The sequence below is a fragment of the Sebastes umbrosus genome, chromosome 9, assembly GCF_015220745.1.
Source record: "Sebastes umbrosus isolate fSebUmb1 chromosome 9, fSebUmb1.pri, whole genome shotgun sequence".
Lineage (NCBI taxonomy): Eukaryota > Metazoa > Chordata > Actinopteri > Perciformes > Sebastidae > Sebastes > Sebastes umbrosus.
Window position 1 is genome coordinate 12,135,153 of NC_051277.1, and position 25,668 is coordinate 12,160,820.

The window sequence follows — 25,668 nt, forward strand, 5'->3', positions numbered from 1 at the left end:
TTCTATTCTCCTAATGACCTACGCTACTCTTACAACATCTGGCTCTAGATAGGGCCATTCACGTTTTTTTCGTCTGCCACATAGACCGTAGCCTATATAAGAAGTGGACGTAGTCACCGTGACGTCACCCATTGGTTTGTGGTCTACCTTTTTGAAGCCTTAAGATCAGCATTTTAGCCCACTGGTCAGACACCGTAGTTCTCCAACATGCTTGGCACACGGGAGAGGTTTCAATCTGCAAACTCACCACTAGATATTGCTAGATCTTACACAGTTCCTTTAGATAACGTTAAAAAAGGGTAACTGTATGCCATTGTTTATCTCATTCTGTGTTCAGTGGCCAAAGGGAGGTGGGAGGTATGGCTGACACACCCATTTGAGTTGGTTGTGTCTAGAAGGTAACCCGCAAATTGCAAAATCTGATCTGAGATCTGCAAAAACCTTCAAAATCTCTCACAAGACTCGCTGCCCGATGACCTATCCTAACCCAAACTAGTCAAGGTCAATGCCCAACCCTAACCCTCTTGTGAGAGATCTAGTGCGACATCTAGTGGTTCTGAATAGTAAAGAGGACCTTTAAGGATCAAATAATCAATGAAAAAGTAATTTCTTGTGCTTATTATGATAAATAAGCGTAAATAAATTCTGTCCATATCAACATGCCTGTATCATATCAACACGCATCACAGTGTTGTTGTTGTTGTGTAGAGATAACAGAATCCTGAGATGTCGATAAGTCCTCTCCTCTTTTTTGAAGTGGCTGTTTCAGATCAGCTCCTGAGTTTTTGAGGCTAATTAATATGGGCAGTGCAGGGTGTGACAGGCTGAAGGATGGCGTCTCTCAGCCACAGTCATTTCCCCTTATCTCCATCAGACACTCAGCACCTTCAACCTCCTCATTCACAGCCTCCCTTCAGCTTCAGATGGCAGACGGCTGCATGGTAATGGTCACTGGGGTCATAAACTGCTGCTTAAAAACCCCCCAATGATGACCTGATGCGGAGCTATTTTCCACCACCGACATGTTTTGGATGCTCGGCCTGGTTTCGGTTTTGTGATATTATATTACTGACAAGATACTATTCATTATTCATTCAGGAGTCCTGGAGGTGATTAGGAAATTCAGTCCAGCCACTAAAAATAGACTTGTGTTTTCTGTCAGCTGAATTTTTATCTGCTTTAACTGGCTGAGCTCAGTTACAGCCAAAGCTTCTTCACACTGTCAAGAGAAATATAGCTTTATAGATCAAGAGAGCCAGGTGACTGATATACAAAAATAAACGTACAATACGTAACTAATATTCATATATGATTATGAGTCTATAATCAGTCATGAAGTCTAACTATGTGCTTACTTCAATGATTTCTTTCATCTGTGTCATGTTACCATTTTTCCACTTATGTGTTAGAAATGTTAAATGGGGGGGTTAAAATGAAGTGTCACCAAGTCAGTGACTCTTTATCCTCAACAAAACTGCATATTGCATTGATATTGATCTTATTTCATCAGAAGTTGGATATAAACAATCAACCTAAGCCTGTGTCTTCAGTCCAACAGATGAATGTGAGTTGACCCGTATAAACAGACTGCTGGGAACGCCCATAACCTCCAATCTGGCACAGCTCTAAATCTTGTACCACTGCCAGGCTAAATCATTTGTCTGCAAGGGTAGATCAACTATAATCCATTTCACACCATTCAACAGTAACAGGGCATGTGAATGGCATCAGTAACAGATAACACTCTTACAAACAAAGCCCCTGTTTAGAATTCATCTTTACACAATCAGGCGGAGCATAAATTAGTCTTAAATTTCATTATTGAGACAACTGATTTTGAAATTTCCACATGCATGTAATTCTGTAGACTTCATTGTATGATGGGTGTCACATGTGCCTCTATCATTCTTCAATTTCCCAGACAACCAGGCATCGAGATACTTTCATGTAGCTACAGACCTGAACTCAAGTACAACAAAGCTGAGTTTGCAATTTTTTTAATTTTCAATATGACCTACCTTGTATCTCAGTCATCACTCATTTGACCTCAGTGGGAAATTAATCTGTGGGAAAAGGGAACAGAAACCACAGGAGATGAAAGTCTGGAGCCTGAGAGATAACCACTGAACTCGGCTGGTCAGTTTCAGTTTGTTCGTTTGAATAATTTTGTCCGAATATTACCTGGAATCTAAATTGAGAATGTGGGCAATACAGGTCAAGATTTGTGCAGACCAATCAGAGTTAAGATAAAGTCAAACATTTGATGACATGGGCAAAAGGAGCATCCTCTTTTCTGCACAATAAATATCACTGCATATTAGTTTCTGATGTGTTTGTTGTAAATCAGCAGCATCTTCATGTGAATGCAGTCATACTGGTACTGACTTCTTCTCAGATCCAAGGTAAGTGCATATAACTCTAATTCACTTTCACTCCAGTTTTATTTAAAGTGCATGTGCAGATTATTATTCCTGTAAAATTAAATGATCCCATTAAAATTTAAATATTTGGATTACTTCAAGCAGGCTTAATTTTGTGCACGCTCCAAAACAAACCACAAATGAGATTATAGATTTTGGCAAAATCGATCCTTGCAAATAATTTAAAGGCTTCTTCAGCAATGTTTGTACTAATTAAGCAGGATTTTAATGCAAATGTCACATCTGACTAGACTTATAAATCCTTATAAAATAAAACTCAGTCAATCACAAGTAAGCACAAATAATTGATCGGAGCGTACTTATCAATAAAGATTTACAAAGAGCGTAAAAAAGTTCAGCCCAGTCACAGAGCAGTTTGTAAAATAGTCATGAAATTTAATGTATTGATTTGTGTACATAGAAACAAATGTCACATTTTTTTTCATGACTGTCAGCACAAAATCAAATCGGATGTAATCAACGTAATTGTGAACCGGGAAGTACAGAGAGTGGTGAATGCCACGTAGGGAGGAGGTCGGGAGAGATGGCTGGATTAAAGAACACTGGCCTTTCGCCCAGGAGACCGGTGTTTGTGTCCCGTGTGAAACCAGAAGTCAAAGTTGATTTATTTGCCATGTTACTTCTGTACTTCAGTTACGCCTCTTCGGGAGTTATTTTAACCAAAATCGCGATCTTTTCCTAAAGCTAACTATGAAGTTTTCTTGCCTAAGCCTAACCAAGTTGATCTTTTCCTAAACCTAACTAAGTAGTTTTATTTTGAAAAGACTGGAGCGGAAATTGGCACGCGTGTCACATGTTGCTTGACATTCGTAGGAAAACACGCGAAAAATACGTTGTTGAAAGTCGTGCTGGGCGTCACGAAACAAAAGGTCTATGTACACAAATCAAAAAGATTAAATTTCATGACTATTTCACGAACTGCCGTGAGACTGTGTTGAAAAGTCTTAAGGACTAACTTTTTATGTCTACATAATAGTGTATTTGTGGTTTTGCTAACATCTATAAATGTCTCCTCCTCAACAGGGAAAACAGACCTTTATCAGAATGCAGTTAATGGAAGTTGATGACGATGAGCTACATATGAATAAGAACCTCACAATGGGAGGCCTCGTTACCTCAGGTATGAGGGTGCTTCTGTTTTTCAGGGAGAATCCGTAAAGAGGCAACCCTTGAAATTATGTTTAACTGTTTTCTAACTTTTGATTTAGTTGATTTTCAGAGGAAGAAGAAGCCCTCTAGATGTGCGTCCGTGTGTCTTGGATTACTGTGTGCTGTCCTGTTGGCTGGTAACATAGGACAGTTTGTCTACTGTAAGTGATTTGTTTGTTATCACTGGAAATATGAATAATGGATTTACTAACTGTGATTCGTATAATATCTTACAAAAAACGTTATTCCTCCTTTTTTGTTTGTTTTCCTATGAATGTTCAGCAACACCTCAATTCAATTTATGCATTTTGCATTCATACAGTCTTTTCAAAATAAACTTCCCTCTTCACAGGAAACAACTTCCTTAGGTTTAGATAATAAAACTACTTAGTTAGGTTTAGGAAAAGATCGACTTGGTTAGGATAGACAACAAATCTACTTAGTTAGGATTAAGCAACAAAACTACTTGGTTAAGTTTAGGAATAGATCAACTTGGTTAGGTTTAGGCAACAAAACTACTTAGCTAGGTTTAGGAAAAGATTATGGTTTGGCTTAAATAACTCCACCCACCCATCCACCCCGACCTCCTCCCTACGCAGTGTTTTCTGCTTTTAATATTTCCTGATTCACGATTACGTGGATTACACACAAATTGATTTCATGGGATATACACAAATTACAGTGTATTACTTTTCGTATAGCTAATGTTGTAGACTATCATACAAAATCAAAAGAAGAGACATTTTTTTCAAAATCCAATAATATTTTGAATTTCTTTTGCATTTCACAGATGAAATTATCAGTCGCTTCGCATCAGCAGACCCAACGCAGGCCAGCTACATTCAAGGAGGTCAACTGCAGAGCAGCTATGATGCTTTAACAGCAGAGAGAAAACAATTGGATGCCAGACTGACTAACCTGACTAAAGAAAAAGACCTGTTGCAGCAAAGCTACAGCTCTGTGACTACTGAAAGAGATGAGTTCAAGGCCAGTTTCAACAATCTGAAAAATGAGAGCGACCAGTTACAAGTAAATTACAACACCTTAAAACTAGAGAGCGATCAGTTACAGACTTATCACACTAATCTGACAGCAAGTAAAGACCAGCAACAGACCATGTACAGTAGCCTTCAAAGAGAAAAAGATGAGTTACAGACTAATAAAGACCAGCAACAGACCAGGTACAGTAGCCTTCAAAGAGAAAAAGATGAGTTACAGACTAATAAAGACCAGCTACAGACCAGGTACAGTAGCCTGCAAAGAGAAAAAGATGAGTTACAGACTAATAAAGACCAGCTACAGACCAGGTACAGTAGCCTGCAAAGAGAAAAAGATGAGTTACAGACTTTGTCTGTTACGCTGAGAGCAAACAGAGATCAGTTGCAGAGCAATTACTCTTCACTGAAGACGAACAAGGACCAGTTGCAAAGAAGCTATAACACACTGAGTATAAGTAGGAATCACATTCAGACCAGCTACAATTCATCGCAGAAAGACAAAGAACGATTGCAGTCCAGTTATAATTCTCTGCAGAAGGAAAAAGAACAGTTACAGCAAAGTTACAGTTCTTTGACTACCGAAAGAGATGACTTCAAGACCAGTTCCAACAATCTAAAAAGCGAGAGGAACCAGTTACAAGCACGTTACAACACCTTAAAACAAGAGAGCAATCAGTTACAGACTAATAAAGACCAGCTACAGACCAGGTACAGTAGCCTGCAAAGACAAAAAGATGAGCTACAGACTAATAAAGACCAGCTACAGACCAGGTACAGTAGCCTGCAAAGACAAAAAGATGAGCTACAGACTAATAAAGACCAGCTACAGACCAGGTACAGTAGCCTGCAAAGACAAAAAGATGAGCTACAGACTAATAAAGACCAGCTACAGACCAGGTACAGTAGCCTGCAAAGAGAAAAAGATACATTACAGACTTTGTCTGTTATGCTGAAAGCAAACAGAGATCTGTTGCAGAGAAATTACTCTTCACTGAAGATAAACAAGGACCAGTTGCAAAGAAGCTATAACACACTGAGTTTAAGTAAGATGTCCCTTCAGACCAGATACAATTCATTGGAGAAAGACAAAGAACGATTGCAGTCGAGCTATAATACTCTGCAGAGGGAAAAAGAGCAGTTACAGACCAAATACACCAGTTTGGCTGCAGCTAGAGATCAGCTACAGAAGAAGATCGACAAAGTGAGAGGTGAGATGTTTGTCATAAAGCTTTATTATTATTGTTCAGTTATAGTGTGTTATTTTTTGCCTTTTTGTGATATTTTGTCCCTCTCCATGTTTTTAATTTTCAGCTAAACCCTGTCAGACAGGCTGGAGTAAGTTCGACATCAGCTGTTACTTTGTTTCAAATTTGGAGAAAAACTGGACGCAAAGCCGACAATACTGCATCGCAGAGGGAGCAGATCTAGTCGTCATAGACAGCAGGGATGAACAGGTGAGAAAGAAAGCAAGAAAGAATAAACTGGAAGAGATCACAAACATGTTGTCTTGGAGAATGAATGGAGCAGAGGAAGCTTATAGCAGCATCTTGAAAAGCAGAAGCAAAAATTGTGTGATCTCTCTGTGTTACATATTTATGTTTTAATCATTACTGTCTTCTCCATGTGCTAACAGGCATTTGTCAACGGGTTACTGGATGACGGCAAAAATGCCTGGACTGGTATGACTGACAGTATTATAGAGGGAATTTGGATGTGGGTGGACGGGACTCCAGTCACCACTACGTAAGTTTTAACTTTATGAATTAAAATATCTCTATAGGATCATGATATTAGACACTTTACTGTATTAAGTCTGCAGCTTTATAATATACCATTTCTTTCAACACATTCTCACTCCCAACTTGTCAAATACTGCCACTTGGTCAGTGCCCTTTGGCATCGAAGACCGATGCGCAGGGTACCCCTCTTGCATTACTTTTGGACGGACCAAGGAGTGTCAATATACGCTCGCTACACCAGTCTCCTAGTTAAAAGTCTTGGGTTTGTTTGACAAGAAAATGTGGAGGAAGGCTTTGAATATATTTTGCCACAAAGTAAATGCCACACTGAATCAGGAGGTGATGTGCTTTCCAACTGTGACCTTACACACTGTACATATTCTACATACTACCACTTCTATACAAATAAGACTTAAATCAACAGAAAATTTGGGTTAAAATCCTTTTAATCACAGTTTGGGTCAAAAACAAAAGGTGAGAGCAGTGGAGAAACAAAAACCGGCTGATGTAAAAAGCATTTATATCTCTGTTATCTTGTTCATCAGGTACTGGGGGGAGAACCAGCCCAACAGCTACGATGGGAACCAGGACTGTGGAGAAACTGTGCAAAGGTCATCGGGAGTTGGAGATTGGAACGATGACGGCTGTTTTGGTGATCAGAACTTTATCTGTGAGAAATAATATCACAATGATTTACACAGTTAATGATGGTGTGTTGGACTGCAGTTCTAATGTACATCATAACTAATTGATTCTTTGTATTAATCCGCAGCTGAAAATAGTCCCCAACAAATACAGTGTTTACTCCAGTTTGCTAAAATCTACAATGCTCCACTGTTTTAGGAAATTACTGAGCCTTTTTTGAAAATGATGGTATACATTTATGGCTGTTTTTAAAGATTTTCATCTTCAGTGGGAACTCCATGGACTTTCAGAAAGTGCTGAGAGATGGACGTACACATTGGGGGATGTTCTTTTCATGGGATTTGTAGACAATAACAAAAGTATATGATAATCTCAGGTTTATTCTTTGATACTGTTAAAGGCTGTTTTCAGTTAATCTGGCTGATTAGACCTCTTCTCAGGACTGTGTGGGCGTGTATAGACTATTGAGTCACATCTTCCTGATTCTCCTGTTAGCTTTGTTGAACCTGTTAAGGCGGGATAAATTACACCTTTATCATTCTTATTGGTCGATGAAGATTTTTGACCTAATAAATCCCCATCAAAGCTCCGGCCCACCTTCAACCTGAGCAGAGGTCTAATCAGACAGAATAACTGAAATCACTTGTGTGGGTGTTCAGAGGCTTTAAAGGTCGGTTCACCCAAATTACTATCGAACATATTTCTCATATTTCCACACCTCTAGTGGACATGTACGATATCTATCTCTGAGATTTCTGCCTCCAGACAGCCAAGTCTTAATATATTAAACTTTTTAAGCTTTAATGATTTTAGACGAGTACACTTTGATGCATAACATTGTTAACATGTTCATAAATGTACTATTTAGCTGATGATTTGTGTTTGATGTAATGGAATATGAATTTCTTGGTTGTACAAAAACGGGTTTTACTATGTGTTACCGTGTTCTCTTATGAGTGTGCTACATCAGATTCAGCAAACACTCCTAACTTCAGATAACTGTGTAAATGCGTAAACATGATGAATGCCACCTGTGTGTAAATAAGCGCTCGTTCATGAGAATTGTAAATTAACATAATTAACACACCAATGATACCAAGTATGAATCTGTTTGTACGAGTGGTTCTTGAGGCCAATTGTCTAGTACTCTACTATGATATTCTGTGGCCTTTGGCATAGCTTTAGAAATGTGTGCAAATTGCCATCTGTTTGATTAATGAAATTGTATGAAAATGAATGTATAACACAAATAATGTATGTTACAAAGCACATGCATACAACATTTGCATATGGTTTTAATAATTTACTGTATCACTCTGTAATGATTAAAAAATACTGGCACAAATTATTTTCCATCTCTGTATTTTCAAAAAAAATTCACTGTTTGTGTTTGATGTAATTAGCTGGCATAGTCAAATGAATTATTGAGGGGACTCAACTTTCTACAGTAAATTCAATCACAAGAACTAAAGAAAGATTATGACACGTGCTAAAAATGTCTTTATTTTTTGCATTCATTGAAATGGATTCCACCAGCCCCTGGGACTAGAAAGAACTTGAACTTTATAAAAATAAATCCAATCATACTGACGGCATTCATACAGTATATCTGGAGTAGCAGTAGAAGTTAAAGCTAAAACTGCATATTGCATTGATATTGATCTTATTTCATCAGAAGTTGGATATAAACAATTAACCTAAGCCTGTGTCTTCAGTCCAACAGATGAATGTGAGTTGACCCGTATAAGCAGACTGCTGGGAACGCCCATAACCTCCAATCTGGCACAGCTCTAAATCTTGTACCACAGCCAGGCTAAATCATTTGTCTGCAAGGGTAGATCAACTATAATCCATTTCACACCATTCAACAGTAACAGGGCATGTGAATGGCATCAGTAACAGATAACACTCTTACAAACAAAGCCCCTGTTTAGAATTAATCTTTACACAATCAGGCGGAGCATAAATTAGTCTTAAATTTCATTATTGACACAACTGATTTGGAAATGTCCACATGCATGTAATTCTGTAGACTTCATTGTATGATGGGTGTAACATGTGCCTCTATCGTTCTTCAATTTCCCAGACAACCAGGCACCGAGATACTTTCATGTAGCTACAGACCTGAACTCAAGTACAACAAAGCTGAGTTTGCAATTTTTTTAATTTTCAATATGACCTACCTTGTATCTCAGTCATCACTCATTTGACCTCAGTGGGAAGTTAATCTATGAGGGAACAGAAACCACAGGAGATGAAAGTCTGGAGCCTGAGAGATAACCCCTGAACTCGGTTGGTCAGTTTCAGTTTGTTCGTTTGAATAATTTTGTCCGAATATTACCTGGAATCTAAATTGAGAATGTGGGCAATACAGGTCAATATTTGTACAGACCAATCAGAGTTAATATAAAGTCAAACATTTGATGACATGGGCAAAAGGAGCATCCTCTTTTCTGCACAATAAATATCACTGCATATTAGTTTCTGATGTGTTTGTTGTAAATCAGCAGCATCTTCATGTGAATGCAGTCATACTGGTACTGACTTCTTCTCTGATCCAAGGTAAGTGCATATAACTCTAATTCTCTTTCACTCCAGTTTCATTTAAAGTGCATGTGCAGATTATTATTCCTGTAAAATTAAATGATCCCATTAAAATTTAAATATTTGGATTACTTCAAGCAGGCTTAATTTTGTGCACGCTCCAAAACAAACCACAAATGAGATTATAGATTTTGGCAAAATCGATCCTTGCAAATAATTTAAAGGCTTCTTCAGCAATGTTTGTACTAATTAAGCAGGATTTTAATGCAAATGTCACATCTGACTACACTTATAAATCCTTATAAAATAAAACTCAGTCAATCACAAGTAAGCACAAATAATTGATCGGAGCGTACTTATCAATACAGATTTACAAAGAGCGTAAAAAAGTTCAGCCCAGTCACACAGCAGTTTGTAAAATAGTCATGAAATTTAATGTATTGATTTGTGTACATAGAAACAAATGTCAAATTTTTTTTGCATGACTGTCAGCACAAAATCAAATCGGATGTAATCAACGTAATTGTGAACCGGGAAGTACAGAGAGCGGTGAATGCCAGGTAGGGAGGAGGTCGGGAGAGATGGCTGGATCAAAGAACACTGGCCTTTCGCCCAGGAGACCGGTGTCTGTGTCCCGTGTGAAACCAGAAGTCAAAGTTGATTTATTTGCCATGTTACTTCTGTACTTCAGTTACGGCTCTTCCGGAGTTATTTTAACCAAAATCGCGATCTTTTCCTAAAGCTAACTATGAAGTTTTCTTGCCTAAGCCTAACCAACTTGATCTTTTCCTAAACCTAACTAAGTAGTTTTATTTTGAAAAGACTGGAGCGGAAATTGGCACGCGTGTCACGTTGCTTGACATTCGTAGTAAAACACGCGAAAAATACGTTGTTGAAAGTCGTGCTAGGCGTCACGAAACAAAAGGTCTATGTACACAAATCAAAAAGATTAAATTTCATGACTATTTCACGAACTGCTGTGAGACTGTGTTGAAAAGTCTTAAGGACTGACTTTGTATGTGTACATAATAGTGTATTTGTGGTTTTGCTAACATCTATAAATGTCTCCTCCTCAGCAGGGAAAACAGACCTTTATCAGAATGGAGTTAATGGAAGTTGATGACGATGAGCTACATGTGAATAAGAACCTCACAATGGGAGGCCTCGTTACCTCAGGTATGAGGGTGCTTCTGTTTTACAGGGAGAATCGGTAAAGAGGCAACCCTTGAAATTATGTTTAACTGTTTTCTAACTTTTGATTTAGTTGATTTTCAGAGGAAGAAGAAGCCCTCTAGATGTGCGTCCGTGTGTCTTGGATTACTGTGTGCTGTCCTGTTGGCTGGTAACATAGGACAGTTTGTCTACTGTAAGTGATTTGTTTGTTATCACTGGACATATGAATAATGGATTTACTAACTGCGGTTCGTATAATATCTTACAAAAAATGTTATTCCTCCTTTTTTGTTTGTTTTCCTATGAATGTCCAGCAACACCTCAATTCAATTTATGCATTTTGCATTCATACAGTCTTTTCAAAATAAACGTCCCTCTTCACAGGAAACAACTTCCTTAGGTTTAGATAATAAAACTACTTAGTTAGGTTTAGGAAAAGATCAACTTGGTTAGGATAGACAAGAAATCTACTTAGTTAGGATTAAGCAACAAAACTACTTGGTTAGGTTTAGGAATAGATCAACTTGGTTAGGTTCAGGCAACAAAACTACTTAGCTAGGTTTAGGAAAAGATCATGGTTTGGCTTAAATAACTCCACCCACCCATCCACCCCAACCTCCTCCCTACGCAGTGTTTTCTGCTTTTAATATTTCCTGATTCGCGATTACATGGATTACACACAAATTGATTTCATGGGATATACACGAATTACAGTGTATTACTTTTCGTATAGCTAATGTTGTAGACTATCATACAAAATCAAAAGAAGAGACATTTTTTCAAAATCCAATAATATTTTGAATTTCTTTTGCATTTCACAGATGAGATAATCAGCCGCTTCTCGTCAGCAGACCCAACGCAGGCCAGCTACATTCAAGGAGGTCAACTGCAGAGCAGCTATGATGCTTTAACAGCAGAGAGAAAACAATTGGATGCCAGACTGACTAACCTGACTAAAGAAAAAGACCTGTGGCAGCAAAGCTACAGCTCTTTGACTACTGAAAGAGATGAGTTCAAGGCCAGTTTCAACAATCTGAAAAATGAGAGCGACCAGTTACAAGTAAGTTACAACACTTTAAAACTAGAGAGCGATCAGTTACAGACTTATCACACTAATCTGACAGCAAGTAAAGACCAGCTACAGACCATGTACAGTAGCCTTCAAAGAGAAAAAGATGAGTTACAGACTAATAAAGACCAGCTACAGACCAAGCACAGTAGCCTTCAAAGAGAAAAAGATGAGTTACAGACTAATAAAGACCAGCTACAGACCAAGCACAGTAGCCTTCAAAGAGAAAAAGATGAGTTACAGACTAATAAAGACCAGCTACAGACTAGTTACAGTAGCCTGCAAAGAGAAAAAGAAGAGTTACAGACTTTGTCTGTTACGCTGAGAGCAAACAGAGATCAATTGCAGAGCAATTACTCTTCACTGAAGACGAACAAGGACCAGTTGCAAAGAAGCTATGACACACTGAGTATAAGTAGGAATCACATTCAGACTAGCTACAATTCATTGCAGAAAGACAAAGAACGATTGCAGTCCAGCTATAATACAATGCAGAAGGAGAAAGAGCAGTTACAGAAAAGTTACAGTTCTTTGACTACTGAAAGAGATGACTTCAAGGCCAGTTTCAACAATCTGAAAAATGAGAGCGACCAGTTACAAGTAAGTTACAACACCTTAAAACTAGAGAGCGATCAGTTACAGACTTATCACACTAATCTGACAGCAAGTAAAGACCAGCTACAGACCAAGCACAGTAGCCTTCAAAGAGAAAAAGATGAGTTACAGACTTTGTCTGTTACGCTGAGAGCAAACAGAGATCAGTTGCAGAGCAATTACTCTTCACTGAAGACGAACAAGGACCAGTTGCAAAGAAGCTATGATACACTGAGTATAAGTAAGAATCACATTCAGACCAGCTACAATTCATTGCAGAAAGACAAAGAACGATTGCAGTCGAGTTATAATACTCTGCAGAAGGAAAAAGAACAGTTACAGCAAAGTTATAGTTCTTTGACTACTGAAAGAGATGACTTCAAGACCAGTTCCAACAATCTGAAAAACGAGAGGAACCAGTTACGAGCACGTTACAACACCTTAAAACAAGAGAGCGATCAGTTACAGACTAATAAAGACCAGCTACAGACCAAGTACAGTAGCCTGCAAAGACAAAAAGATGAGTTACAGACTTTGTCTGTTATGCTGAGAGCAAATAGAGATCAGTTGCAGAGCAATTACTCCTCACTGAAGATGAACAAGGACCAGTTGCAAAGAAGCTATAACACACTGAATATGAGCAGGAATCTCATTCAGACCAGCTACAATTCATTGCAGAAAGACAAAGAACGATTGCAGTCGAGTTATAATTCTCTGCAGAAGGAAAAAGAACAGTTACAGCAAAGTTACAGTTCTTTGACTACTGAAAGAGATGACTTCAAGACCAGTTCCAACAATCTGAAAAACGAGAGGGACCAGTTACAAGCACGTTACAACACCTTAAAACAAGAGAGCAATCAGTTACAGACTAATAAAGACCAGCTACAGACCAAGTACAGTAGCCTGCAAAGACAAAAAGATGAGCTACAGACTAATAAAGACCAGCTACAGACCAGGTACAGTAGCCTGCAAAGACAAAAAGATGAACTACAGACTAATAAAGACCAGCTACAGACCAGGTACAGTAGCCTGCAAAGACAAAAAGATGAGCTACAGACTAATAAAGACCAGCTACAGACCAGGTACAGTAGCCTGCAAAGAGAAAAAGATACATTACAGACTTTGTCTGTTATGCTGAAAGCAAACAGAGATCTGTTGCAGAGAAATTACTCTTCACTGAAGATAAACAAGGACCAGTTGCAAAGAAGCTATAACACACTGAGTTTAAGTAAGATGTCCCTTCAGACCAGATACAATTCATTGGAGAAAGACAAAGAACGATTGCAGTCGAGCTATAATACTCTGCAGAGGGAAAAAGAGCAGTTACAGACCAAATACACCAGTTTGGCTGCAGCTAGAGATCAGCTACAGAAGAAGATCGACAAAGTGAGAGGTGAGATGTTTGTCATAAAGCTTTATTATTGTTCAGTTATAGTGTGTTATTTTTAGCCTTTTTGTGATATTTTGTCCCTCTCCATGTTTTTAATTTTCAGCTAAACCCTGTCAGACAGGCTGGAGTAAGTTCGACATCAGCTGTTACTTTGTTTCAAATTTGGAGAAAAACTGGACGCAAAGCCGACAATACTGCATCACAATGGGAGCAGATCTAGTCGTCATAGACAGCAGGGATGAACAGGTGAGAAAGAAAGCAAGAAAGAATAAACTGGAAGAGATCACAAACATGTTGTCTTGGAGAATGAATGAAGCAGAGGAAGCTTATAGCAGCATCTTGAAAAGCAGAAGCAAAAATTGTGTGATCTCTCTGTGTTACATATTTATGTTTTAATCATTACTGTCTTCTCCATGTGCTAACAGGCATTTGTCAACGGGTTACTGGATGACGGCAAAAATGCCTGGACTGGTATGACTGACAGTATTATAGAGGGAATTTGGATGTGGGTGGACGGGACACCAGTCACCACTACGTAAGTTTTAACTTTATGAATTAAAATATCTCTATAGGATCATGATATTAGACACTTTACTGTATTAAGTCTGCAGCTTTATAATATACCATTTCTTTCAACACATTCTCACTCCCAACTTGTCAAATACTGCCACTTGGTCAGTGCCCTTTGGCATCGAAGACCGATGCGCAGGGTACCCCTCTTGCATTACTTTTGGACGGACCAAGGAGTGTCAATATACGCTCGCTACACCAGTCTCCTAGTTAAAAGTCTTGGGTTTGTTTGACAAGAAAATGTGGAGGAAGGCTTTGAATATATTTTGCCACAAAGTAAATGCCACACTGAATCAGGAGGTGATGTGCTTTCCAACTGTGACCTTACACACTGTACATATTCTACATACTACCACTTCTATACAAATAAGACTTAAATCAAGAGAAAATTTGGGTTAAAATCCTTTTAATCACAGTTTGGGTCAAAAACAAAAGGTGAGAGCAGTGGAGAAACAAAAACCGGCTGATGTAAAAAGCATTTATATCTCTGTTATCTTGTTCATCAGGTACTGGGGGGAGAACCAGCCCAACAGCTACGATGGGAACCAGGACTGTGGAGAAACTGTGCAAAGGTCATCGGGAGTTGGAGATTGGAACGATGACGGCTGTTTTGGTGATCAGAACTTTATCTGTGAGAAATAATATCACAATGATTTACACAGTTAATGATGGTGTGTTGGACTGCAGTTCTAATGTACATCATAACTAATTGATTCTTTGTATTAATCCGCAGCTGAAAATAGTCCCCAACAAATAGCGTATTTACTTCAGTTTGCTAAAATCTACAATGCTCCACTGTTTTAGGAAATTACTGAGCCTTTTTTGAAAATGATGGTATACATTTATGGCTGTTTTTAAAGATTTTCATCTTCAGTGGGAACTCCATGGACTTTCAGAAAGTGCTGAGAGATGGACGTACACATTGGGGGATGTTCTTTTCATGGGATTTGTAGACAATAACAAAAGTATATGATAATCTCAGGTTTATTCTTTGATACTGTTAAAGGCTGTTTTCAGTTAATCTGGCTGATTAGACCTCTTCTCAGGACTGTGTGGGCGTGTATAGACTATTGAGTCACATCTTCCTGATTCTCCTGTTAGCTTTGTTGAACCTGTTAAGGCGGGATAAATTACACCTTTATCATTCTTATTGGTCGATGAAGATTTTTGACCTAATAAATCCCCATCAAAGCTCCGGCCCACCTTCAACCTGAGCAGAGGTCTAATCAGACAGAATAACTGAAATCACTTGTGTGGGTGTTCAGAGGCTTTAAAGGTCGGTTCACCCAAATTACTATCGAACATATTTCTCATATTTCCACACCTCTAGTGGACATGTACGATATCTATCTCTGAGATTTCTGCCTCCAGACAGCCAAGTCTTAATATATTAAACTTTTTAAGCTTTAATGATTTTAGACGAGTACACTTTGATGCATAACATTGTTAACATGTTCATAAATGTACTATTTAGCTGATGATTTGTGTTTGATGTAATGGAATATGAATTTCTTGGTTGTACAAAAACGGGTTTTACTATGTGTTACCGTGTTCTCTTATGAGTGTGCTACATCAGATTCAGCAAACACTCCTAACTTCAGATAACTGTGTAAATGCGTAAACATGATGAATGCCACCTGTGTGTAAATAAGCGCTCGTTCATGAGAATTGTAAATTAACATAATTAACACACCAATGATACCAAGTATGAATCTGTTTGTACGAGTGGTTCTTGAGGCCAATTGTCTAGTACTCTACTATGATATTCTGTGGCCTTTGGCATAGCTTTAGAAATGTGTGCAAATTGCCATCTGTTTGATTAATGAAATTGTATGAAAATGAATGTATAACACAAATAATGTATGTTACAAAGCACATGCATACAACATTTGCATATGGTTTTAATAATTTACTGTATCACTCTGTAATGATTAAAAAATACTGGCACAAATTATTTTCCATCTCTGTATTTTCAAAAAAAATTCACTGTTTGTGTTTGATGTAATTAGCTGGCATAGTCAAATGAATTATTGAGGGGACTCAACTTTCTACAGTAAATTCAATCACAAGAACTAAAGAAAGATTATGACACGTGCTAAAAATGTCTTTATTTTTTGCATTCATTGAAATGGATTCCACCAGCCCCTGGGACTAGAAAGAACTTGAACTTTATAAAAATAAATCCAATCATACTGACGGCATTCATACAGTATATCTGGAGTAGCAGTAGAAGTTAAAGCTAAAACTGCATATTGCATTGATATTGATCTTATTTCATCAGAAGTTGGATATAAACAATTAACCTAAGCCTGTGTCTTCAGTCCAACAGATGAATGTGAGTTGACCCGTATAAGCAGACTGCTGGGAACGCCCATAACCTCCAATCTGGCACAGCTCTAAATCTTGTACCACAGCCAGGCTAAATCATTTGTCTGCAAGGGTAGATCAAATATAATCCATTTCACACCATTCAACAGTAACAGGGCATGTGAATGGCATCAGTAACAGATAACACTCTTACAAACAAAGCCCCTGTTTAGAATTAATCTTTACACAATCAGGCGGAGCATAAATTAGTCTTAAATTTCATTATTGAGACAACTGATTTGGAAATGTCCACGTGCATGTAATTCTGTAGACTTCATTGTATGATGGGTGTAACATGTGCCTCTATCGTTCTTCAATTTCCCAGACAACCAGGCACCGAGATACTTTCATGTAGCTACAGACCTGAACTCAAGTACAACAAAGCTGAGTTTGCAATTTTTTTAATTTTCAATATGACCTACCTTATATCTCAGTCATCACTCATTTGACCTCAGTGGGAAGTTAATCTGTGAGGGAACAGAAACCACAGGAGATGAAAGTCTGGAGCCTGAGAGATAACCCCTGAACTCGGTTGGTCAGTTTCAGTTTGTTTGTTTGAATAATTTTGTCCGAATATTACCTGAAATCTAAACTGAGAATGTGGGCAATACAGGTCAAGATTTGTGCAGACCAATCAGAGTTAATATAAAGTCAAACATTTGATGACATGGGCAAAAGGAGCATCCTCTTTTCTGCACAATAAATATCACTGCATATTAGTTTCTGATGTGTTTGTTGTAAATCAGCAGCATCTTCATGTGAATGCAATCATACTGGTACTGACTTCTTCTCAGATCCAAGGTAAGTGCATATAACTCTAATTCACTTTCACTCCAGTTTTATTTAAAGTGCATGTGCAGATTATTATTCCTGTAAAATTAAATGATCCCATTAAAATTTAAATATTTGGATTACTTCAAGCAGGCTTAATTTTGTGCACGCTCCAAAACAAACCACAAATGAGATTATAGATTTTGGCAAAATCGATCCTTGCAAATAATTTAAAGGCTTCTTCAGCAATGTTTGTACTAATTAAGCAGGATTTTAATGCAAATGTCACATCTGACTACACTTATAAATCCTTATAAAATAAAACTCAGTCAATCACAAGTAAGCACAAATAATTGATTGGAGCGTACTTATCAATACAGATTTACAAAGAGCGTAAAAAAGTTCAGCCCAGTCACACAGCAGTTTGTAAAATAGTCATGAAATTTAATGTATTGATTTGTGTACATAGAAACAAATGTCAAATTTTTTTTGCATGACTGTCAGCACAAAATCAAATTGGATGTAATCAACGTAATTGTGAACCGGGAAGTACAGAGAGCGGTGAATGCCAGGTAGGGAGGAGGTCGGGAGAGATGGCTGGATTAAAGAACACTGGCCTTTCGCCCAGGAGACCGGTGTCTTTGTCCCGTGTGAAACCAGAAGTCAAAGTTGATTTATTTGCCATGTTACTTCTGTACTTCAGTTACGGCTCTTCCGGAGTTATTTTAACCAAAATCGCGATCTTTTCCTAAAGCTAACTATGAAGTTTTCTTGCCTAAGCCTAACCAACTTGATCTTTTCCTAAACCTAACTAAGTAGTTTTATTTTGAAAAGACTGGAGCGGAAATTGGCACGCGTGTCACATGTTGCTTGACATTCGTAGTAAAACACGCGAAAAATACGTTGTTGAAAGTCGTGCTGGGCGTCACGAAACAAAAGGTCTATGTACACAAATCAAAAAGATTAAATTTCATGACTATTTCACGAACTGCTGTGAGACTGTGTTGAAAAGTCTTAAGGACTAACTTTGTATGTGTACATAATAGTGTATTTGTGGTTTTGCTAACATCTATAAATGTCTCCTCCTCAACAGGGAAAACAGACCTTTATCAGAATGGAGTTAATGGAAGTTGATGACGATGAGCTACATGTGAATAAGAACCTCACAATGGGAGGCCTCGTTACCTCAGGTATGAGGGTGCTTCTGTTTTACAGGGAGAATCGGTAAAGAGGCAACCCTTGAAATTATGTTTAACTGTTTTCTAACTTTTGATTTAGTTGATTTTCAGAGGAAGAAGAAGCCCTCTAGATGTGCGTCCGTGTGTCTTGGATTACTGTGTGCTGTCCTGTTGGCTGGTAACATAGGACAGTTTGTCTACTGTAAGTGATTTGTTTGTTATCACTGGACATATGAATAATGGATTTACTAACTGCGGTTCGTATAATATCTTACAAAAAATGTTATTCCTCCTTTTTTGTTTGTTTTCCTATGAATGTCCAGCAACACCTCAATTCAATTTATGCATTTTGCATTCATACAGTCTTTTCAAAATAAACGTCCCTCTTCACAGGAAACAACTTCCTTAGGTTTAGATAATAAAACTACTTAGTTAGGTTTAGGAAAAGATCAACTTGGTTAGGATAGACAAGAAATCTACTTAGTTAGGATTAAGCAACAAAACTACTTGGTTAGGTTTAGGAATAGATCAACTTGGTTAGGTTCAGGCAACAAAACTACTTAGTTAGGTTTAGGAAAAGATCATGGTTTGACTTAAATAACTCCACCCACCCATCCACCCCAACCTCCTCCCTACGCAGTGTTTTCTGCTTTTAATATTTCCTGATTCGCGATTACATGGATTACACACAAATTGATTTCATGGGATATACACGAATTACAGTGTATTACTTTTCGTATAGCTAATGTTGTAGACTATCATACAAAATCAAAAGAAGAGACATTTTTTCAAAATCCAATAATATTTTGAATTTCTTTTGCATTTCACAGATGAGATAATCAGCCGCTTCTCGTCAGCAGACCCAACGCAGGCCAGCTACATTCAAGGAGGTCAACTGCAGAGCAGCTATGATGCTTTAACAGCAGAGAGAAAACAATTGGATGCCAGACTGACTAACCTGACTAAAGAAAAAGACCTGTTGCAGCAAAGCTACAGCTCTGTGACTACTGAAAGAGATGAGTTCAAGGCCAGTTTCAACAATCTGAAAAATGAGAGCGACCAGTTACAAGTAAGTTACAACACCTTAAAACTAGAGAGCGATCAGTTACAGACTTATCACACTAATCTGACAGCAAGTAAAGACCAGCAACAGACCATGTACAGTAGCCTTCAAAGAGAAAAAGATGAGTTACAGACTAATAAAGACCAGCAACAGACCAGGTACAGTAGCCTTCAAAGAGAAAAAGATGAGTTACAGACTAATAAAGACCAGCTACAGACTAGTTACAGTAGCCTGCAAAGAGAAAAAGAAGAGTTACAGACTTTGTCTGTTACGCTGAGAGCAAACAGAGATCAGTTGCAGAGCAATTACTCTTCACTGAAGACGAACAAGGACCAGTTGCAAAGAAGCTATGACACACTGAGTATAAGTAGGAATCACATTCAGACTAGCTACAATTCATTGCAGAAAGACAAAGAACAATTGCAGTCCAGCTATAATACAATGCAGAAGGAGAAAGAGCAGTTACAGAAAAGTTACAGTTCTTTGACTACTGAAAGAGATGACTTCAAGGCCAGTTTCAACAATCTGAAAAATGAGAGCGACCAGTTACAAGTAAGTTACAACACCTTAAAACTAGAGAGCGATCAGTTACAGACTTATCACACTAATCTGACAGCAAGTAAAGACCAGCTACAGACCAAGCACAGTAGCCTTCAAAGAGAAAAAGATGAGTTACAGACTAATAAAGACCAGCTACAGACTAGTTACAGTAGCCTGCAAAGAGAAAAAGAAGAGTTACAGACTTTGTCTGTTACGCTGAGAGCAAACAGAGATCAGTTGCAGAGCAATTACTCTTCACTGAAGACGAACAAGGACCAGTGCCAAAGAAGCTATGACACACTGAGTATAAGTAGGAATCACATTCAGACTAGCTACAATTCATTGCAGAAAGACAAAGAACGATTGCAGTCCAGCTATAATACAATGCAGAAGGAGAAAGAGCAGTTACAGAAAAGTTACAGTTCTTTGACTACTGAAAGAGATGACTTCAAGGCCAGTTTCAACAATCTGAAAAATGAGAGCGACCAGTTACAAGTAAGTTACAACACCTTAAAACTAGAGAGCGATCAGTTACAGACTTATCACACTAATCTGACAGCAAGTAAAGACCAGCTACAGACCAAGCACAGTAGCCTTCAAAGAGAAAAAGATGAGTTACAGACTTTGTCTGTTACGCTGAGAGCAAACAGAGATCAGTTGCAGAACAATTACTCTTCACTGAAGACGAACAAGGACCAGTTGCAAAGAAGCTATGATACACTGAGTATAAGTAAGAATCACATTCAGACCAGCTACAATTCATTGCAGAAAGACAAAGAACGATTGCAGTCGAGTTATAATTCTCTGCAGAAGGAAAAAGAACAGTTACAGCAAAGTTACAGTTCTTTGACTACTGAAAGAGATGACTTCAAGACCAGTTCCAACAATCTGAAAAACGAGAGGGACCAGTTACAAGCACGTTACAACACCTTAAAACAAGAGAGCGATCAGTTACAGACTAATAAAGACCAGCTACAGACCAAGTACAGTAGCCTGCAAAGACAAAAAGATGAGTTACAGACTTTGTCTGTTATGCTGAGAGCAAATAGAGATCAGTTGCAGAGCAATTACTCCTCACTGAAGATGAACAAGGACCAGTTGCAAAGAAGCTATAACACACTGAATATGAGCAGGAATCTCATTCAGACCAGCTACAATTCATTGCAGAAAGACAAAGAACGATTGCAGTCGAGTTATAATTCTCTGCAGAAGGAAAAAGAACAGTTACAGCAAAGTTACAGTTCTTTGACTACTGAAAGAGATGACTTCAAGACCAGTTCCAACAATCTGAAAAACGAGAGGGACCAGTTACAAGCACGTTACAACACCTTAAAACAAGAGAGCAATCAGTTACAGACTAATAAAGACCAGCTACAGACCAAGTACAGTAGCCTGCAAAGACAAAAAGATGAGCTACAGACTAATAAAGACCAGCTACAGACCAGGTACAGTAGCCTGCAAAGACAAAAAGATGAGCTACAGACTAATAAAGACCAGCTACAGACCAGGTACAGTAGCCTGCAAAGACAAAAAGATGAGCTACAGACTAATAAAGACCAGCTACAGACCAGGTACAGTAGCCTGCAAAGACAAAAAGATGAGCTACAGACTAATAAAGACCAGCTACAGACCAGGTACAGTAGCCTGCAAAGAGAAAAAGATACATTACAGACTTTGTCTGTTATGCTGAAAGCAAACAGAGATCTGTTGCAGAGAAATTACTCTTCACTGAAGATAAACAAGGACCAGTTGCAAAGAAGCTATAACACACTGAGTTTAAGTAAGATGTCCCTTCAGACCAGATACAATTCATTGGAGAAAGACAAAGAACGATTGCAGTCGAGTTATAATACTCGGCAGAGGGAAAAAGAGCAGTTGCAGACCAAATACACCAGTTTGGCTGCAGCTAGAGATCAGCTACAGAAGAAGATCGACAAAGTGAGAGGTGAGATGTTTGTCATAAAGCTTTATTATTGTTCAGTTATAGTGTGTTATTTTTAGCCTTTTTGTGATATTTTGTCCCTCTCCATGTTTTTAATTTTCAGCTAAACCCTGTCAGACAGGCTGGAGTAAGTTCGACATCAGCTGTTACCTTGTTTCAAATTTGGAGAAAGACTGGAAGGAAAGCCGACAATACTGCATCACAATGGGAGCAGATCTAGTCGTCATAGACAGCAGGGATGAACAGGTGAGAAAGAAAGAAAGAAAGAAAGAATAAACTGGAAGAGATCACAAACATGTTGTCTTGGAGAATGAATGGAGCAGAGGAAGCTTATAGCAGCATCTTGAAAAGCAGAAGCAAATATTGTGTGTGATCTCTCTGTGTTACATATTTATGTTTTAATCATTCCTGTCTTCTCCATGTGCTAACAGGCATTTGTCAACGGGTTACTGGATCAAGGCCAAAATGCATGGACTGGTATGACTGACAGTATTATAGAAGGAAGATGGATGTGGGTGGACGGGACTCCAGTCACCACTACGTAAGTTTTAACTGTATGAATTAAAATATCTCTATAGGATCATGATATTAGACACTTTACTGTATTAAGTCTGCAGCTTTATAATATACCATTTCTTTCAACACATTCTCACTCCCAACTTGTCAAATACTGCCACTTGGTCAGTGCCCTTTGGCATCGAAGACCGATGTGCAGGGTACCCCTCTTGCATTAGTTTTGGATGGACCAGGGAGTGTCAATATACGCTCGCTACACCAGTCTCCTGGTTAAAAGTCTTGGGTTTGTTTGACAAGAAAATGTGGAGGAAGGCTTTGAATATATTTTGCCACAAAGTAAATGCCACACTGAATCAGGAGGTGATGTGCTTTCCAACTGTGACCTTACACATTCTACATACTCTACATACTACCACTTCTATACAAATAAGACTTAAATCAACAGAAAATTTGGGTTAAAATCCTTTTAGTCTCAGTTTGGGTCAGAAACAAAAGGTGCGAGCAGTTGAGAAACTAAAACTGGGAGCTGTAAAAAAGCATTTCTGTCTCCATTATCTTGTTCATCAGGTACTGGGGGGAGAACCAGCCCAACAGCTACGATGGGAACCAGGACTGTGGAGAAACTGTGCAAAGGTCATCGGGAGTTGGAGATTGGAACGATGACGGCTGTTTTGGTGATCAGAACTTTATCTGTGAGAAATAATATCACAATGATTTACACAGTTAATGATGGTGTGTTGGACTGCAGTTCTAATGTACATCATAACTAATTGATTCTTTGTATTAATCCGCAGCTGAAAATAGTCCCCAACAAATACAGTGTTTACTCCAGTTTGCTAAAATCTACAATGCTCCACTGTTTTAGGAAATTACTGAGCCTTTTTTGAAAATGATGGTATACATTTATGGCTGTTTTTAAAGATTTTCATCTTCAGTGGGAACTCCATGGACTTTCAGAAAGTGCTGAGAGATGGACGTACACATTGGGGGATGTTCTTTTCATGGGATTTGTAGACAATAACAAAAGTATATGATAATCTCAGGTTTATTCTTTGATACTGTTAAAGGCTGTTTTCAGTTAATCTGGCTGATTAGACCTCTTCTCAGGACTGTGTGGGCGTGTATAGACTATTGAGTCACATCTTCCTGATTCTCCTGTTAGCCTTGTTGAACCTGTTAAGGCGGGATAAATTACACCTTTATCATTCTTATTGGTCGATGAAGATTTTTGACCTAATAAATCCCCATCAAAGCTCCGGCCCACCTTCAACCTGAGCAGAGGTCTAATCAGACAGAATAACTGAAATCACTTGTGTGGGTGTTCAGAGGCTTTAAAGGTCGGTTCACCCAAATTACAATCGAACATATTTCTCATATTTCCACACCTCTAGTGGACATGTACGATATCTATCTCTGAGATTTCTGCCTCCAGACAGCCAAGTCTTAATATATTAAACTTTTTAAGCTTTAATGATTTTAGACGAGTACACTTTGATGCATAACATTGTTAACATGTTCATAAATGTACTATTTAGCTGATGATTTGTGTTTGATGTAATGGAATATGAATTTCTTGGTTGTACAAAAACGGGTTTTACTATGTGTTACCGTGTGCTCATCTGAGTGTGCTACATCAGATTCAGCAAACACTCCTAACTTCAGATAACTGTGTAAATGCGTAAACATGATGAATGCCACCTGTGTGTAAATAAGCGCTCGTTCATGAGAATTGTAAATTAACATAATTAACACACCAATGATACCAAGTATGAATCTGTTTGTACGAGTGGTTTTTGAGGCCAATTGTCTAGTACTCTACTATGATATTCTGTGGCCTTTGGCATAGCTTTAGAAATGTGTGCAAATTGCCATTTGTTTGATTAATGAAATTGTATGAAAATTAATGTATAACACAAATAATGTATGTTACAAAGCACATGCATACAACATTTGCATATGGTTTTAATAATTTACTGTATCACTCTGTAATGATTAAAAAATACTGGCACAAATTATTTTCCATCTCTGTATTTTCAAAAAAAATTCACTGTTTGTGTTTGATGTAATTAGCTGGCATAGTCAAATGAATTATTGAGGGGACTCAACTTTCTACAGTAAATTCAATCACAAGAACTAAAGAAAGATTATGACACGTGCTAAAAATGTCTTTATTTTTTGCATTCATTGAAATGGATTCCACCAGCCCCTGGGACTAGAAAGAACTTGAACTTTATAACAATAAATCCAATCATACTGACGGCATTCATACAGTATATCTGGAGTAGCAGTAGAAGTTAAAGCTAAAACTGCATATTGCATTGATATTGATCTTATTTCATCAGAAGTTGGATATAAACAATTAACCTAAGCCTGTGTCTTCAGTCCAACAGATGAATGTGAGTTGACCCGTATAAACAGACTGCTGGGAACGCCCATAACCTCCAATCTGGCACAGCTCTAAATCTTGTACCACAGCCAGGCTAAATCATTTGTCTGCAAGGGTAGATCAACTATAATCCACTTCACACCATTCAACAGTAACAGGGCATGTGAATGGCATCAGTAACAGATAACACTCTTACAAACAAAGCCCCTGTTTAGAATTCATCTTTACACAATCAGGCGGAGCATAAATTAGTCTTAAATTTCATTATTGAGACAACTGATTTGGAAATTTCCACATGCATGTAATTCTGTAGACTTCATTGTATGATGGGTGTCACATGTGCCTCTATCATTCTTCAATTTCCCAGACAACCAGGCATCGAGATACTTTCATGTAGCTACAGACCTGAACTCAAGTACAACAAAGCTGAGTTTGCAATTTTTTTAATTTTCAATATGACCTACCTTGTATCTCAGTCATCACTCATTTGACCTCAGTGGGAAATTAATCTGTGGGAAAAGGGAACAGAAACCACAGGAGATGAAAGTCTGGAGCCTGAGAGATAACCACTGAACTCGGCTGGTCAGTTTCAG

The 25,668-nt window shown here is 38.2% G+C and overlaps 2 protein-coding genes across 12 annotated transcripts; both read left to right on the plus strand.

Moving 5' to 3' along the window:
* The first annotated feature begins 2,328 nt into the window (after nucleotides 1-2,328).
* LOC119494692 (C-type lectin domain family 4 member M-like) lies at nucleotides 2,329-8,307 on the plus strand. 2 transcript variants are annotated; one of them, XM_037780762.1, is made up of 8 exons: nucleotides 2,329-2,402; nucleotides 3,465-3,561; nucleotides 3,650-3,751; nucleotides 4,381-4,619; nucleotides 5,187-5,796; nucleotides 5,900-6,042; nucleotides 6,222-6,331; nucleotides 6,873-8,307. In XM_037780762.1, the coding sequence occupies exons 2-8, from the start codon at nucleotides 3,486-3,488 to the stop codon at nucleotides 7,006-7,008; spliced, it is 1,416 nt and encodes a 471-aa protein (XP_037636690.1). In that variant the 5' UTR covers nucleotides 2,329-2,402; nucleotides 3,465-3,485; the 3' UTR covers nucleotides 7,009-8,307. The 2 variants fall into 2 exon arrangements, with proteins under 2 accessions (XP_037636690.1, XP_037636689.1); XM_037780761.1 differs by lacking the exons at nucleotides 2,329-2,402; nucleotides 3,465-3,561; nucleotides 3,650-3,751; nucleotides 4,381-4,619 and having other exon boundaries at nucleotides 4,692-5,796.
* LOC119494690 (CD209 antigen-like protein C) lies at nucleotides 5,218-24,704 on the plus strand. Of its 10 annotated transcripts, none has more exons than XM_037780754.1 (10): nucleotides 9,419-9,534; nucleotides 10,596-10,692; nucleotides 10,781-10,882; nucleotides 11,511-13,245; nucleotides 19,913-20,358; nucleotides 20,422-21,214; nucleotides 21,677-22,176; nucleotides 22,277-22,419; nucleotides 22,605-22,714; nucleotides 23,257-24,704. In XM_037780754.1, exons 2-10 carry the CDS (start codon nucleotides 10,617-10,619, stop codon nucleotides 23,390-23,392), a joined length of 4,041 nt encoding a protein of 1,346 aa, XP_037636682.1. In that variant the 5' UTR covers nucleotides 9,419-9,534; nucleotides 10,596-10,616; the 3' UTR covers nucleotides 23,393-24,704. The 10 variants fall into 10 exon arrangements, with proteins under 10 accessions (XP_037636684.1, XP_037636683.1, XP_037636682.1 ...); XM_037780753.1 differs by having other exon boundaries at nucleotides 11,511-12,478; nucleotides 12,815-13,245; nucleotides 20,422-22,176; XM_037780751.1 differs by having other exon boundaries at nucleotides 20,422-22,176.
* Nucleotides 24,705-25,668: the final 964 nt, after the last annotated feature.

Excerpts from the sequence above, each read along its gene's own strand:
- LOC119494692 (XM_037780761.1), top strand. The coding sequence starts at position 4,707 with ATGTACAGTAGCCTTCAAAGAGAAAAAGATGAGTTACAGACTAATAAA. Across the intron at positions 6,043-6,221 it reads TAGACAGCAGGGATGAACAG|GCATTTGTCAACGGGTTACT; the intron begins GTGAGAAAGAAA and ends ATGTGCTAACAG. Across the intron at positions 6,332-6,872 it reads GGGACTCCAGTCACCACTAC|GTACTGGGGGGAGAACCAGC; the intron begins GTAAGTTTTAAC and ends CTTGTTCATCAG.
- LOC119494690 (XM_037780751.1), top strand. The coding sequence starts at position 10,617 with ATGGAGTTAATGGAAGTTGATGACGATGAGCTACATGTGAATAAGAAC. Across the intron at positions 10,693-10,780 it reads GGGAGGCCTCGTTACCTCAG|TTGATTTTCAGAGGAAGAAG; the intron begins GTATGAGGGTGC and ends CTTTTGATTTAG. Across the intron at positions 20,359-20,421 it reads TAGCCTTCAAAGAGAAAAAG|AAGAGTTACAGACTTTGTCT; the intron begins ATGAGTTACAGA and ends AAAGAGAAAAAG.